The 15,772-nt window shown below is 39.6% G+C and overlaps 1 protein-coding gene across 5 annotated transcripts in view; it reads left to right on the top strand.

Moving 5' to 3' along the window:
- Window positions 1-318: 318 nt before the first annotated feature.
- The window catches only part of ptprub (protein tyrosine phosphatase receptor type Ub), a 531,315-nt gene continuing 515,861 nt past the window's right edge, over window positions 319-15,772 (top strand). For 3 of the 5 annotated variants that reach the window (XM_061951982.1, XM_061951965.1, XM_061951958.1), the window contains exon 1: window positions 319-657. In XM_061951982.1, coding sequence (XP_061807966.1) covers window positions 588-657 — 70 coding nt within the window. In that variant the 5' untranslated portion in view covers window positions 319-587. The remainder of the gene's footprint in view (window positions 658-15,772) is intronic. The other 2 variants (XM_061951990.1, XM_061951973.1) reach the window with 1 other exon arrangement.

Below are 15,772 nucleotides of genomic sequence, written 5' to 3'. Positions count from 1 at the left end.
TTATGCTAAAACTCACTCCTGTTAATTATGAGCCATGTTTGTATAACTTAAACCACGTTGCATCAGATGGGGTAATCCACATTTTCAGTGATTTTATTTGTGTATCATCAGATTTAGAGTTGGAAAAAAGAAAGAAATGTAAGGTTATTTAGAGAGTTATAACAAGCAAATTGAGCATTTAAGGTGGAAGGAGCCATAAATGTGTGAAGAAATGGGTCTCACGTTGACTCTCTTAAGGCAGTATGCCTGTATTACCAGACTTGGCCACTTGATGACACTCAACTACCGCTGGGTGCAGCGAAGAAGAGGCGCGTTGAGAGGCTGGGAGGGAAAGCAGCTTTTGAGGAGAAAAGCAAATCTCTCCCCTCAACTGTACCCTGACGTCAGTTTGCTGAAGTAGCTGTGGGCCGTCTCGCTGCGTGTTCTCTCACACTGCGTGCATGTCTGACCGTCAACCGAGGGGAATTAGACGAGTTCGACTCTCAAAAGTTTTTCTCTCTCGCGTGGATCTCATGAAGGGGATGAAATGCTCTTTTTTTTGACGCATTTAAAAGTGGACTAAAAACAGATATATTTTCCCCCCCACGATGAACACCTGCGCTTTTTTGTTGATTCTTACCGTCCAGATCTACGCCGATGGCATCGAGGGGCCAACAGGTAGGACACATTTAAAGCTCCGTTCTCCTAAATGTGTTTTTAAACTTTGTGCGTGTGGTTAAAACTCATTTGAGGGGAAAAGCGAAGGGAGTTCTGCTGCCAGTAACTTTGTACGCACGCTGCTGCTACAAAAGGATGGGACTCAGCGAACCGTTAAGACTAAACATGAACATATAAAAAACTTTATATTGCTGAAAACTAACTTTTGATTAAGACTACATGGAGTTAAACTGGATTGGAGACAAGGGGATTTTTTCATACGACCCTAAGCAACACATCACGAGTCTGCTGTGCATCACCACTTAGCATAGGAAGTGTTTGCTCCTCAATGATGACACAAAACTTGTAAATCTGGCAATTTTGATGTTGATATCCTGTGAGTATAGACGGTAAAAATGTTTCCTTTTTTCAGTATGTAATTTAAAAAAACATTTTTCCAGAATATTTTTCTCAAAAGGTAAAGCATATTTGATCAACACAGGTAAAGAGATCGATCCCTTTCATTCAAGTGCATGCCTATAGCAGGGATATTCAACTAAATAGTTTTGGGGGCCACTTTTCCAGAAAGCTAAGGATCGGGGTGCCGGATGTCTCCCTTCACTATTAGTCTTGTTTTGTTTATTCCGAAGAACCAGCGTTCTCTATAGGAGACATTTGTTTTTGGTCTGTTTATTTTGACAGAGTCTGCAACCCTCTATGAAAAACTAGTCAAAGACCATCTCTGTGATAACTAGGGATGGATACTGTTCACATTTGAACCGATAGGGTAAAAATACAATTCACTCAACGGTACCAATTTTTGGTACTTTTGTGTGTGTTGATGAATATGATTTTTTTTTGATTTTTTTTTTATTGCAGCATTTACAAATGAGCTGATTAAGATAACTGCCTTCCATATCTTGTTTTATTATAACATTTCTTTGTCTCAATTAAAGTTGCAATTCCAGGACGCTAATTGGCAGTAGTGTATACTTCATGGTATGTTGGCTAGTCAGTTCGGTCTTTTGCGGTCTAGTCTTTTGGTTAATACAGTCAGTATTGTACTTTTTATGCACCAGCTGTTTAATTTGTAAGGAGCATCTATAGTTTTCATTAATACATTTGGAGGTGTTGAAATTACCATGTAAAATTGCTAATGCTAATCAGTAGCATGTCTGTAGCAAAGCCAATTTATATTAGCAGCAAGGTAGCACTCAAAAAAAAAAGTGTAGCTTTACTCGACTTATATTGGAGCGGTTTTTTAGTCAGTTTCTTTGTTGGCATTAAAAATTGCAACATTACCTATGTAGTTTGGCTGAGTCGGCTCTCAGTGCTGCTGGAGTGATCACAGAGAGCCAAAGTGCAAAGGAGCTGGCTGAGTTTTCCAACCAGGCGTGACGTCACACGCAACCCAGGTACTGTAACATGGCACGGTTGGATTTTATGGATATCAGTGCCCAGGTGGACCGACAAGATTTGGTCGGTGCCAAAAAAGTACCGGATTCGGTACACATCCCTAATGACAGCACTCTAGTGTTTTTAAGAATCTGCTGCAAAAATGCTAGTCTCTCACTAGTTTTTTGAACTGAACTCGCAGGCCACCAGTAGAATAGCATAAAGTGATGACATAGAGAGGACCTAAAATGGAACCTTGAGGAACACCACTAGTATAACTAAAGAAGAAGAAGATGAAATGACTACTGACTGCATTCAACGTAAACACACTACAGCAACACCTTAGTTACATAAATGATATAACAAAACAATGTGTAGGTGCCAAAAAGGAGTGAACATGAGGACTTATCACAAGTTTGGACCCCAGTCTTCTATGTTTGCCAGCAAGGTTAAAATGTAAATGCAAGGATTTTTCAATGTGTTTACAGTGGTCCAAGTTCCTCTATACAATAGGAGCACTCTAGTTTTTTTTTAGGATTTTGCTGCAAATATGTTTGTCTCCCAAGTTTTGAACAGAACTTGGGGGGCCAGAATAATGTCATTACCGGGCCGGATTTGATCCCCGGGCCACGAGTTAAATAAGACTGGTGTATCAAGTCACACAGCTTAAAGATTTGAGTTCAAATCTCCCCCTCTGAGTGTCTCTGTGTGGAGTTTGCATCTCCAAAACATACAGGTTATGGACAATTTTGAGAGTCCAATGAATTATTAAGATGAGAGTGCGAATTGTGAAAGGATATGTCCCCTTTGATTGACAGGTGACCAAAACAGGGTGCCCCCCGCCTCCCTACCAAAGTCAGCTGGGACAGGCTCTAGCTCACTGGTGACCCAAATGAAAACAAACTGCATTGAAAAATGTATGTATGTTTGTGTAGATTATTTTGTTGCACACAAACATACTTCTATCCTCCACAACAAGGAATTGGACGCATACATTTTTCCCCTAACATGACTGATATTAACCCTTCAGACAAAACAATTTGGCAGAGGACAATTGCAGCAGTTCATGTTATATATAGGATGGAACATTGGCACTTAACCAAATCTACGGGTGACATTGTTGTGTTGTCTGTACGTACTTTCATCGGCCCATTAGCTGCATCCATGGGGTCTCCTGTACATGGCCGAGTCCCCGCCTCTCTGATTCCGATCTTGCCTTCTCCCTTTCTCCTCCAACCGGCATGAGGAGAAATTAAGGAGTGTGAACGCAGCCTTGACTCCCTCAATTCACTGTGTGTCTCATTTGATTAACGCTGTTTTGCATGAAGACCACACCTTCACCTTGACTGCTGAGAAACAGTTAAGCCTTGGCTCTCCGTGGGGGATTGTTTGCCTTTTTCCACTCGATCAAATCCATATTTTCCAGAACTCCTGCTTCTGCTAGGCTAGATCCCGCCTGTCAGTTTGGAGGAAGATAAATTATTAGCAGCCTTTGAAATGTGAAGTCTGTCTGCTATACTAGGCTGATTCTAGTCACGTAGATAAGAAGACCTATATATAAAAAAAACTTAAACCGAAAGAGGTTATGAGCATGAAAGGCCTGTGTGTTTTTAAAGTTTGAAGCCCAATCTGTCTGTCAATTGGGAGTAGAATAAATGTTTACTAACCATCTCTCAAAGAACCCACTGGTATCAATACATTTTTGCAATTATCCAGTCCCGCATTCCATAGTTCATGTAGAATACAGTTAAAATTCAAACATCAAACATAATCCATTGAGAGAAGATCACCCTCTGATGTTTAACCAATTTTAAAGCGGCTTTTGTCCATAGGAAGTAATAAGTAATGCAACTGAAAAATAGTTTGTTCCAGGATCAAACTGTTGCCATCCTACACCCTTTATCAAATCTACACAGAAGATTTTAAGTTAAAATTCAGCAATTTAGACTATAGGGCTTCAACCATTAATTGATTTAAAAAGTACTTTGATTTATATTCTGTTGCTGTGATTAATGGTTTAAGTGTAACTAATATGAATAAATAAAATACAGACCACAAAGAGTGCCGGAAACTTTAAATGTGGGCACATAGTTTCTGCTTGGCTGCTGAAAAAGAGAGCACATGAGAGCGGTGGTGTGTGGGAGATCTCTGTGGCGGTGAACAGCTGAAAGATTTGTATTTTTTATTTTAGAATGCACATGTTAAAACTGCAGTTTCAATTATGTAGTCTTAATAAAAAAAGCTGCTCTAAATAACACAAAAATTTGCCAATTAGTCCCAGCTTAGCACAAATTGCAGAACCTCTTATGCATAGTTTTAATCTTTCTTTGTCCAGTAATGAGATTCCTAACATTTGGAAATCTGCATATGTTTTACCTTTGTTGAAAGGAAGAGATCCCACTGCTGTTATCAACAATAGACCCATTTCCAAGTTATGCGTCCAAGTTTTTGAAAAGTTTCTTAGTGATTAACTTAAATAATTTTTAGACACCAATGGTCTGCTTTCTGAACATCAATCAGGTTTTAGAAAGAGACATAGCACCATAATTGCTGCTATCAAAATTGTAAATTACATTATTGAAGCATTAGATTGCAAAAAATATTGTGCAGCTCTATTTATCGACCTGTCAAAAGCATTTGATACAGTCGACCGTATCATTTTGGCAGACAGACTGCATAGGATTGGCCTATCTCAGCATGCTGTAAAGTGTTTTTCTAATTACCGTATTTTTCGGATTATAAATCACAGTTTTTTTCATAGTTTGCGACATAGTGTGCGACATATACTCCGGAGCGACTTATGTGTGAAATTATTAACACATTTCCGTAAAATATCAAATAATATTATTTATCTCATTCGCGTAAGAGACGAAGCAAATGTCCGCAATCGTCACACACACGTCAGCAATCGTCACACACGTCAACCAATAAGTATTCGGCGGGGGCGGGTCATGGCAGAAGTGCATTGTGGGTCATGGGATGCTAACTGCTGCTACATCCGTAGCTATTAAAATGGATTATTTCAACATTGGCGGTAACTTATAAAAACTGAGAAGGGCTGAACTAAAATGGCACCGAAAAGGAAATTACATACTGCAGATTACAAGCCGGACGTAGTGAAATATGCAGTAGAAAACGGCGATCGAGCAGCAGAAAGAAAGGAAACGGCGCATACCGGAGGAGGAAGATTTCATGGGATTTAGCGATCGGGAGTGACAGATTGTTTGGTAAACGTATAGCATGTTCTATATGTTATAGTTATTTGAATGACTCTTGCCATGATGTGTTGCGTTAACATACCAGGCACGTTCTCAGTTGGTTATTTGTGCGTCATATGGCGTACACTTATTCAGCCTGTTGTTCACTATTCTTTACTTATTTTAAATTGCCTTTCAAATGTTGGATTTTATCAAATACATTTCCCAAAAAAATGCGACTTATACTCCAGTGCGACATATATATGTTTTTTCCTTCTTTATTGTGCATTTTCGGCCGGTGCGACGTATACTCCAGAGCGACTTATAGTCCGAAAAATACGGTACCTGTCCAATACAACCCAATGCGTCCAGTTTGCTGGATCCTCTTCGTCTTTTCTCCCTATATTGAATGCAGTGTTTCCCCCAGAAAATGTGTTAGTTAAGGTGGTGACTCTCCAGGGGGAGGGGACCGGGGAAGGGGGTGGGTGGGTGTAAGGATCGGTGTAACTCGGCCTGTCGCCAACATGTCTCCACCTCGTCACTGCCACCACAGCCTGGGGGGCAATAGACTACAGACTGCGGTGAAGTAGGCCGGCTTCGTCGCGTGAAGAAGCCTACAACTTTTGGTTGTGTTTTCCGCTCCATTTGCTGAATGCCGATATACCATATAGATCTCGATATTTTTTCCGTAAATTAAAAAAAAAATAGTCCTGGTTACCTGAGATACTAAGAACGTCATTATTATGACTTAGTAAATATTACTAAGTAAAAAATAATTACAAAATAATGGCTTACTAAGTCAAAATAATGACTTACAAAGTCAAATTAATGACTTACTGTAAGTAAGCGTTTGCAATAAGCGTTTGAAAAAAAGAATTAAAAGTGGGGCCACATGCTGACATATGTTCAACTCATCATGCTTAATTTATTACAGCATTTGGGAAGCCTGTAGTTTTTATTATGTAAATGTTATATTTTTATTAACATGTGATAGCAGGGACCCTGCAATTCAAAACCAAGCTGCTACATTACTAATGATTAATGTAACTATAGCTGAATAAAATAGTACAATAGCAATAGGAGAGACTATTCATCCCTGAACACCATGGAGTTCATGTAGGCTTTATGATGCAGTTACATTATTATATCAACTATCAGAGACAGCTCTTCATTTAACATAATGTCCTTTTTTGCTGCTTCAACACAGCTCAATCAACACAGAAAAAGGTAGAGTGAAATAACTTAGTTGTTAACTGTAGGTCAATAATGCTTGTCCTTCTCTCAGACAGACAGGGCTTTGCTGTCCGTAACACACACAGACACGCATGCACACACACCGCAAAATGAGCTAACGTTACGCTAAAAGCTAATTAGCCGTCACCTCAGGAACTGCGAGCGAGCTGAGCTGCCGCTTATGTTTCTAGAACGTCAATGGGCTCATAGTGATGTTACTAGTAGTTGACTGGGGGGTGTTTATTATAATTTGGGGAGAGTCTGCTGCATTATGCTCACCTGCTAAACACCTTTCTGCTCAACCCACCGTCTCTCCTCTCTGCCTGCCTAAGCCCTGATTCCATGCGCTCTGAATACGCACTGCTGATTGGCTGTTACCGCTCTGCGTGTAACCAATCAGATGGTTCTGTGGGTGGGACAATCCTGGGTGCTGCAGAGACGTACTGACAGAGGCAGAGGCAGAACTAAGCGGAGCAGCTTGTTAAGACTTTAGTTTAGGCGGTGGCTCTTTGTTGTTAAAGCGGCCGCCTTAACAACAAAGCGCTGCGGGAAACCCTGGAATGGTGTACCACAGGGTTCCATATTAGGTCTGTTGTTGTTTTCCATTTATAATAATAATAATAATCTCTGTGATAATGTGTCAGATGCTGCGTTTGACTTTTATGCTGATGACGGGATCATATATTGTTCATCCCCCGCTGTTGTGCGAACCTTTGAGGTCCCGCAGTCAGCCTTTGATGTTATTCAGTCCCAGCCGACTCAGCTGAGTCTCGTGACAAAAATCTAAGGTGGTGTTATTTTCAAATTGCAAACGATTGCCATAGAACACTCCAAAAATATTAACTGCTCATAAGGTTGAACTTGAAATGGTTACAACATTTAAGTATTTGGAATTTGTCACTGATGAGAACTTGTCTTTTAAATATCACATTGAAAAACATGTGGTTACATTTAAAATTAAATTGGGATTTTTCTTTACAAACAAGTCCTGTTTTTCCCTACAAGTTAGGACACCCTTGATGCTAACCACTTTTATGCATTTGCTAGATTATGGAGAGTTGCTTTTTATGAATGCACCTGACACTTATTTGAAAAAACTGGATACTATTTATCATTGCGCCTTATGTTTTATTACTGGTTGTGGCAACCTTGTCCACGATTGCACTTTATATGCAAAGACACACTGTTCATCTTTATTACTACGCACATTTTCTCGATGGTTGTGTTTTATATATAAATCACTTCTTGGTCTGGTTCCCCCTTTTTCGTGGGTTTTTATGTGTAGAGATTCCAGTCTTTACAGCTTAAGGTTGCAGGACATACCTAGCATGTTTGTTCCTCGAGCCAACACAAATATAGGAAACAAATATTTCAGATATGCTGCTCCATGTTCATGGAGTAACTTACAGAAGCATCTGAGGTTACCTGAGCTGATCACTTCGGGGGAATTTCAGTCCATTTTAAAATAATCGGGAAACTGTTTCTATTTGGCATTATACTTGTTTTTAAGGTGTTTTTACTGAAACGTTTTAAACATTGTTTTGACCTAGCACATGTTTTTATGTTAATATATGTAAGTAATTTATTTTTTAATTGTGGTTTGTGACTGCTGCTGTTTTGGTTGTTTTTTATATGTATTTCTGCAACTTTGTCTTGATGCCCTCTTAGCCAGGTCACTCTTGGAAAATAGATTTTAATCTCAATGAGTTTTACCTGGTTAAAGAAAGGATAATGATTGTTGATTGATAGAAAGCGCTCACAACCATGAGTAAAGGCTGAACCATGTAAGTGCGAATCAGAAACAGAAAATACCAAAATAAAAGACAACACAGCCAATCAATTCACTAAAATTAAACCAATCCTCACATATTATGCGCTGCCTCACAACTTTGTCCAACTTTCCTACACATTTTGGGCAATTAGTGTCATTTATGCTAAAGGGATTTGTCACTCAGCAGCCCTCAAAATAGCACGTCAACTGTAATCAAAACGTATGTTTGTTTTTTTTGTAGACAAAGCAGGACAGCAATGTGTAACAATATATCAACTACTATTCCTCAAAGGCACAAATGTTGTTCGCCCGCGTAGCTCAGACCCACTTCCTGTTCCCGTCTACAGCGCTGAGACTTTTGGGTAATGTAGTATATAAACATTTGTCAACACACCGACGTCCTCGCTGCCTATAGATCAGATTTAACCTGTATATGTCAGGGTAAGAAGACAATAAACATTTTATTTACAATGCTGAACTACTAAAGGGGTATGGCATTGGTATCTAATAATAGAAAAACGCTATATAAAATCTAATCCATTATTATTATTATTATTCACCTGACAGACATGTTGAAGTGTGATGATAACCTCTCATTTACCAACAAAATTTACCGGTATAGATAGTTTTCAACAGTCCAAAATTGTTTAGAATGTGAGGGGGTGAATATGTTGGAACATAAATGAATAGTAAAGATGGACAAACACTTTTCAAGCGTAAAACATACAGGAAAAATGTCTGCACCTTGTGGACAACAGAGCAGACAGCAGGCAATAAGGAAGCTTTTGGTGGTGTTTATTTTGGTATTTACAATTAAATATTGCAATTATTACTTATAATGAATTAAAACAGTTCAGTAATTTGAAAATGAGTTTTGCGTATGTGCTTTAACTGCCATCTAATTCCTACTTTTAAGTCTGCAATATATACCAAGTCAACCATCTATGCAATTGTTGTTTTTGTTGTTGTTGAAACTCTGTGCTTTTTGAGGTTAAGGTTAAAAAGAACACCTATAACGTTGATAACAAAATTCATAAAACCAAAAATGTATTAAATGTTATTGGAAAAATAAAGCCTCAAAACATTGCAACTTTTGCAGCAACTTTCTGAAAAAGCTGATGCGAATTCAGGCAATTCGAGGCATAAAATCCCGGCTATATCGACACAGGAAATAACAAGAAAACAAAGGAAAATGAAACTCAAAAGTCAAACCTATCACATGTATTTGTGTGATTATTATTTTTCTTAAAAGGTACTCCGCTTCCAGGACAGAGTGACATTCCCAGATTGTATTATAATCACACTCTGTGCTCATTGCCATTACTGGCAGCCTTTTGTGGTGGTATCACAAAAACATACACACACTAAAACAAAGCACATTTTAGGGGATTTTTCCTGTAGATCAGGGGTGCCCAAATTTGTGGGCTAAATTTGGCCTGTAATATGTAAAACATATTAATAAATAAATGATAAATGGGTTATACTGTATAGCGCTTTTTTACCTTCAAGGTACTCAAAGCGCTTTGACAGTATTTCCACATTCACCCATTCACACACACATTCACACACTGATGGCCTCTCTGAAGCTCACAACTGTTAAGGGCATGTCCACAAGGCAAATTAGTTAATGTTCTATTCACCATGATGATCTCCAGTACCTTATACTGTATATGGAGGTATGGGGCTACTATTCTCACTCATGGTACTGCTGCATGCTTATAATAGCCTATGGGCACATTTTCACTTTGGCCTTTGGGGGCAAAAATGTTTGGGCTGCCCTGTCTTGTTAAATCATAATGTGGAATACTCAGCTTTTCGCAACATGACCATGAAAGAATCAGCAATGGGGGCGGATATAGTGGGCCCCTGCAAACAGACATAAAATAATCATTAGAAGGGAACAGGCTTTAACAGGCGATCATGCTGCAGGCAGACAGACGCAAGACACTAAAGAGATTAATGAGGATATAGTGGAGCCTCTACTCAAGGGCGCAAACTTACTATAGCTGTAAAATAAATAGTGTTTTCCCCTTAAAAGGAAAACTCATTGGGATGGGTTTGCTTTTTTATCACTAAGGTTGGTAATTGTTGCATTATTCATCACAGCATGGCAGCCATTTGTACCTGTTTAACCGTGCTTCTTAAGAGTCCATTATATGTGTTCGCTATAATGGGCATCTAATTGACCAGGAGCTGGTGGATTTATGATCAGTGTAGTGGAAAAAAAAGCCCCCTTTTCCAAATAAAATGGAGCCTTTTGGAGCTCAGGAGGCTGCATTGAATGCACAAAGTGGAAGTTGTCCCTGCAGGATCCAGGCCACCATCTGTGGATGGAGGCTGGGGGGCTGTAGGGACGGGGCTTGGGTCAGACTGTCTCCTACTGAAAAAGGCTGGTTAGGTTCCATCTATGTGGGCAGTAATTCAAAGAGCAGATGGAAAACTTTGCAACAAGGAGAGCAGGACGCTAAAGGGGAGGAGGGCGAGAGAGAGAGAGGGGCTGGGATTTATCCGGATAGATTGTTTTGTTTTCAAGCGAGGCCACAGACAGATTCGTGGCGGCGTGTGCCCCCTCAGCACTAATGTGTGTGTGTGATTATATGAGTCGCTGATGAGAGGACTCGTCGCCTCTGCAGCCTGTCTCTTTTGCTTCGTTGTCTGATCTTTTGTGATGTGGTGCTGTGTGGACAAAGAGCCTGCCCACGACTGGTCCTTAATCATCTTACTACACGTTACAAGGAATTCTGTTGAATGCCAAAACCCATAAGATGTGTGCCCCAGTCTTCACACTGCCCCATTTTCTTTATGCTCTTCTCCTGCTCACACCGCTCAGGATTTAAGTTAATTCATGTTTTTTGCACCATATGCAGGCCATGACCTCAATAACACATTGTTCTATAAAGACAATGTTTACCCTACCATTATAATAGGGGGGCGGCCACCTACCCCATCAGAACCCCCCCATAAGTTCAAGAAAAATATGTCATGCCCCCCACCAGAAAAGTGGACAAAAATATGAGTATTTTTGTCATTAAAAAAATGTTCCAAAATTCTGACGTTTTGTTTAATTCACAGTAAAACAAATGTTTTAGTTTACTACGCTCATTACATTTTGTGTTAATGTCCTTTGCCACTACTCAACCACTCCTGCCCTGCATCCCCCAAGCCAGGAAACTGAAAAATGTACACTTTTCGATGCATTCTGGCCTTTTTCTTTCCGATTTTAGTCACTTGGGTTGTCTCTTTTAGGGATAGGAATAACAAAGTAATGGCCGTATTATAATACACGATTCTGCGACGAATACTAAATCCAAAAACCTAGGGCACATGTCGTAACTCTAACTGTCGTAACTAGAGATGCCCTGATCGATCGGCAACCGAACAGTATCGACCAATTTCCGTTAAAAGCCAATGTGAAGTAAAGTGCCCTGGTTAAAAGGACATGTTTAAACGTCAGCAGCAACATGAAAATAATTGACCTTTAACAATTGTGATTTTATAGGTAATCATTATTTTAAGACATACACACACAGATTTTAGCCAAGAACACAAACCTGCCAACTGCTCCATATGCTGTGTGACAGGCTGTGTTCTGAAAATTACTTAAAAAAAATATTAATTATAGTTACCAAAAAAGTAATTGAATTACAAACAGAATTACTCATTGATAAATGTAATTAAGTACAAGGGAAAGTAATTAATGTGTTACCTACAAAATTAACTTCAAATATCTGGCATGATGCAGATGAGATAAGTTTCATATGGATGAATATACAGTACAGTATATGACAGCAGTGTGTGCGTCTGTGCGTGTGCCTTTTAAAAGGCGGTGGCTGTTGCCTAGTAACGTGTGACGCCAGCGAGTCTGAGTTTGAGCTGTTATTGTTGGCGTAGCAGTCTAGCAGCAGCAGGTTGTTGACTCTGACGGCAGCTCTTTTGAATCTTTCGCTGGTTTGTGTTACCTCTGCTGAATAAATAGATTGAATTCAAGAATGATTGAATGCTTCTATGGCTGTATGTTCTTATCAATGGTATAGCTCGGTTGGTAGAGTGGCCATGCCGGCAACTTGAGGGTTCCAGGTTTGATCTCCGCTTCTGCCATCCTAGTCACTGCCGTTGTGTCCTTGGGCAAGACACTTTACCCACCTGCTCCCAGTGCCACCCACACTGGTTTAAAAATGTAACTTATAGATATTGGGTTTCACAATGTAAAGTGCTTTGAGTCACTAGAGAAAAGCGCTATATCAATATAATTCACAATTCACAAACGCGGCATTATTTAAATGGAACGTTTGTCACTTCAGCCATTGATTTGTTGTTCAATATTCCCTACGACCCTCTTAGTTACTAGCGCGCAGTGCAGCTTGTGTCAAGTGTTGGTGACAAAACCGTTGTCTTTTCCCGAGCAGTTCCTTCAACTCAGGTCTAGTTTCGTCTGTGTGTGAGCTCAGAGGAGCAGCCCCGCTCCCCTCCATGCATGTCACAGGAAGGGGCTGTGGGGGGAGGGGATGGGGGGGCTCTCAGCGTGAGTGAACAACACTTCCGCGTCAATCACAGTCCAATTTTTCAATGGTTATGGATTAAATTAATTTCAAACATGCTATATAGATGGGTGGAAATTTAACTCTAGTTTTATCAAATTTGAATAGATTTCTTTTTGGAGCAAAATGTGATGAAAAGGTTGAAATGTATTTTTGCACATGTGCGACAGTTTTTCTTTTTTTGAGTTACAAAGTCTATTTTTAGTCGCATTGCGATCAGATTTGTCGCAGCATGCAGCACTGTATACTGTATATATATATATATATATATATATATATATATATATATATACGCTGTGTGGATCCGCTTCCCTAAATTAATAATCCTCTATCGCATCAAATAAACTGCATTTTTTACGTATCATTAATTATCATTATCAGTTGAGGATGAGGCCAAACATGTGACATACCAATACTAGGAGTGGAATGGTTCACAAAATCCACAGTTTGATTCTTATCAAGGTTTTGTGACATAGTTTTCAGTTCTGTGTATATTGTTGTTGTTTGTACATTGTTTTTTGCACCCAGAAAGCCCAATAATCCACTATTACAATTTATAATTAGGTTCTTCAAAAAATATTTTATGAAACAAAACCTTAAGGGAACCTAATGGTGATTTAAATCTAAATTGAAAACACTTCCTTGTGGCCAAGATCAGGGCTTCTTAACCTTTTTGACCTTGAGGGCCAACTTCTCCCCTACAGTGCAATATTAACACTGAATTAGTAATCTTACACTTGTTTTTTTATCTTATTAAATTCCTGCAAAGCAACTACTCTGCGAAGGCGTCTGCTTCCCTCACGCTGCTGCTACTCTTTGCCTATTGCTCCGAAGACAGCAAGAACACGACTTTGTGAAAGAAACAACGTAATTAGCTGCTAAACTAACAACGCTAAGCTCGTCGCGGTCAAAAGCAACAACGCTCTGAAGGCATCTGCTCCCTCACGCTGATGCTACTCCTTCGAAGACAGCAAGAACTCGACTCTGTGAATGAAACAACGTGAGTATGGCTCCCTGCTCTTCGTGCACCGCTCTCATGGGTAGGTTGGCCCTACAAGAGGACCATGTCCGCCAATTAGAGCAGAGTAATTTGGTAACTTTAGATGCCACGGACACATTTGCTAGCGTTAGCTGTAGCGAGCTGACTAGCCCAGCTTGTAGCAGCCCTAAGCGGCTTACAAGCCACGGTGAACTGGTTGAGACGCATAATAGATTTAGCCCTTTAGCTAGTCCTACACCCCAGTCTACCGGAAACCCCACCTTAGTCATAGAGGATTCCATCACCTGGATTATACAGTTTAGTAAATCAGCCATAATTAAGTGTATTCCCGGGGCCAAAGCACCTGACTTTGTAGCGAATCTTGGGAGCTGACTTGCAACAGGCCTAGTAAACACGTACAACAGGCTAATTGCACCACTAGCTATGTGATCATAGTTGTACACGTCTGCTCCAAAGACACTAGGATGAGACAGTCAGAGATTACAAAGAGGAACATACCTAGGATTTGTAATCTCGTTAGAAAGATGTCCCGGCATCGAGTACTTGTCTCTGGCCGCCTGCCTGCGAGAGGCAATGATGAGAGGTATAGCAGATTAGTTCGCTTATCAAGTGGCTCGCTAGCGCCAGGCTGGAAAATTCCTGACACATAGCATTTCTCGTAGAATAATTCATATCTCACATCATGTTTTTTCTGTAGTGACTGTGCCAAAGGTGAACATGCATTCTACTGAGGTGGCAAATTATGACGCGTTCAATCTATCGTAGCACCAAGCAATTCATAGATGTGATCGAAATTATTTAAAGCGCACTACACAAAATAAACCAACGTTATTAATATCAGTACTGCGGATACCATTAACAAAAAATCCTCAAAACAGCTCACAACCTATAATGTGGGCTTTTTAAACATCAGATCATTGTCTCCCAAAATATTATTAGTTAATGAGGTCATTAGTGACAACAATCTTAAAGTCATTGGTCTCAGCGAAACCTGGCTAAAACCAGATGAATTTTTCCCGCTTAACGAGACATTTCCTCTTAAGTATGCGAGTGCACATATTGCCCGTCCCCCTAAAAGGATTGCAGGGGTTGCACTAATAGCCAATGAAACCCTAAACCTTACTCCAAATCTAAGTAATAAATGTAAATAATTTGAGGTGCTTACTATAAGGTCTGTCACACGCTACCTCTCTATCTGGCTGTTATCTATTGCCCCCTAGGCCCTATTTGGACTTCATCAGTGAATTTTCAGAGTTTGTTGCTGATCTATAATGGAGGATTATAATATCCATATGAATACCCCACCAGACTCTCCGTGTGTGACACTCCAGACTATAATTGATAGATGTGGTCTTACACAAATAATAAATTAACCCACGCATCGCAACAGTAATACGATAGACCTAGTCCTTGTCCGGGGTGTCACCACTTCCAAAGTTATGGTACTGCCGTACACTAAAGTAATGTCCGATCATTACCTTATACTTGGGTAATATTTAAGTCACTAAATGTAAACTATTATTGATGGCGGTTGTGGGATGGTTATTTATTGAGTTTTATGATCGGAAACCATTGGCTCTAAACTGACTTTTATTTACGTTTATTTATGAGTTACAATGCATCAAAAAATACATCCATCCTCTTGTCTCTCATGATGATTATGAGCTATAGGCAAAATTCCAAAAATAGTGCAGTTTCACGGGTCTAGATAATGTGAATTGGATATGCTTTAGTGGTTTTTAAGTCTGTCTGCAATTCTGGAGGCGTTATCAGATTGTAAATGAAACCACACGTCACCCTCTCCAAAATTATCATAATTAATTTTTTGAAAATTGACACTGTTTAAATATAGAGTATATCTTGAAATCGTCAAAAAAGCTGCTTTTAGCAGCATTTATGTCACTCAATGGTGCCGTGTTATTGTGCATATGACACAGTTATATGAAAATAATACTTTCACCTGCTTTCTGTTTTTTGCATTTCCTCATAGCCTAAAGCAGAA

The sequence above is a fragment of the Nerophis lumbriciformis genome, linkage group LG04 (assembly GCF_033978685.3).
Source record: "Nerophis lumbriciformis linkage group LG04, RoL_Nlum_v2.1, whole genome shotgun sequence".
Taxonomy (NCBI): domain Eukaryota; kingdom Metazoa; phylum Chordata; class Actinopteri; order Syngnathiformes; family Syngnathidae; genus Nerophis; species Nerophis lumbriciformis.
This window is presented reverse-complemented; position numbering and strand designations above follow the sequence as displayed.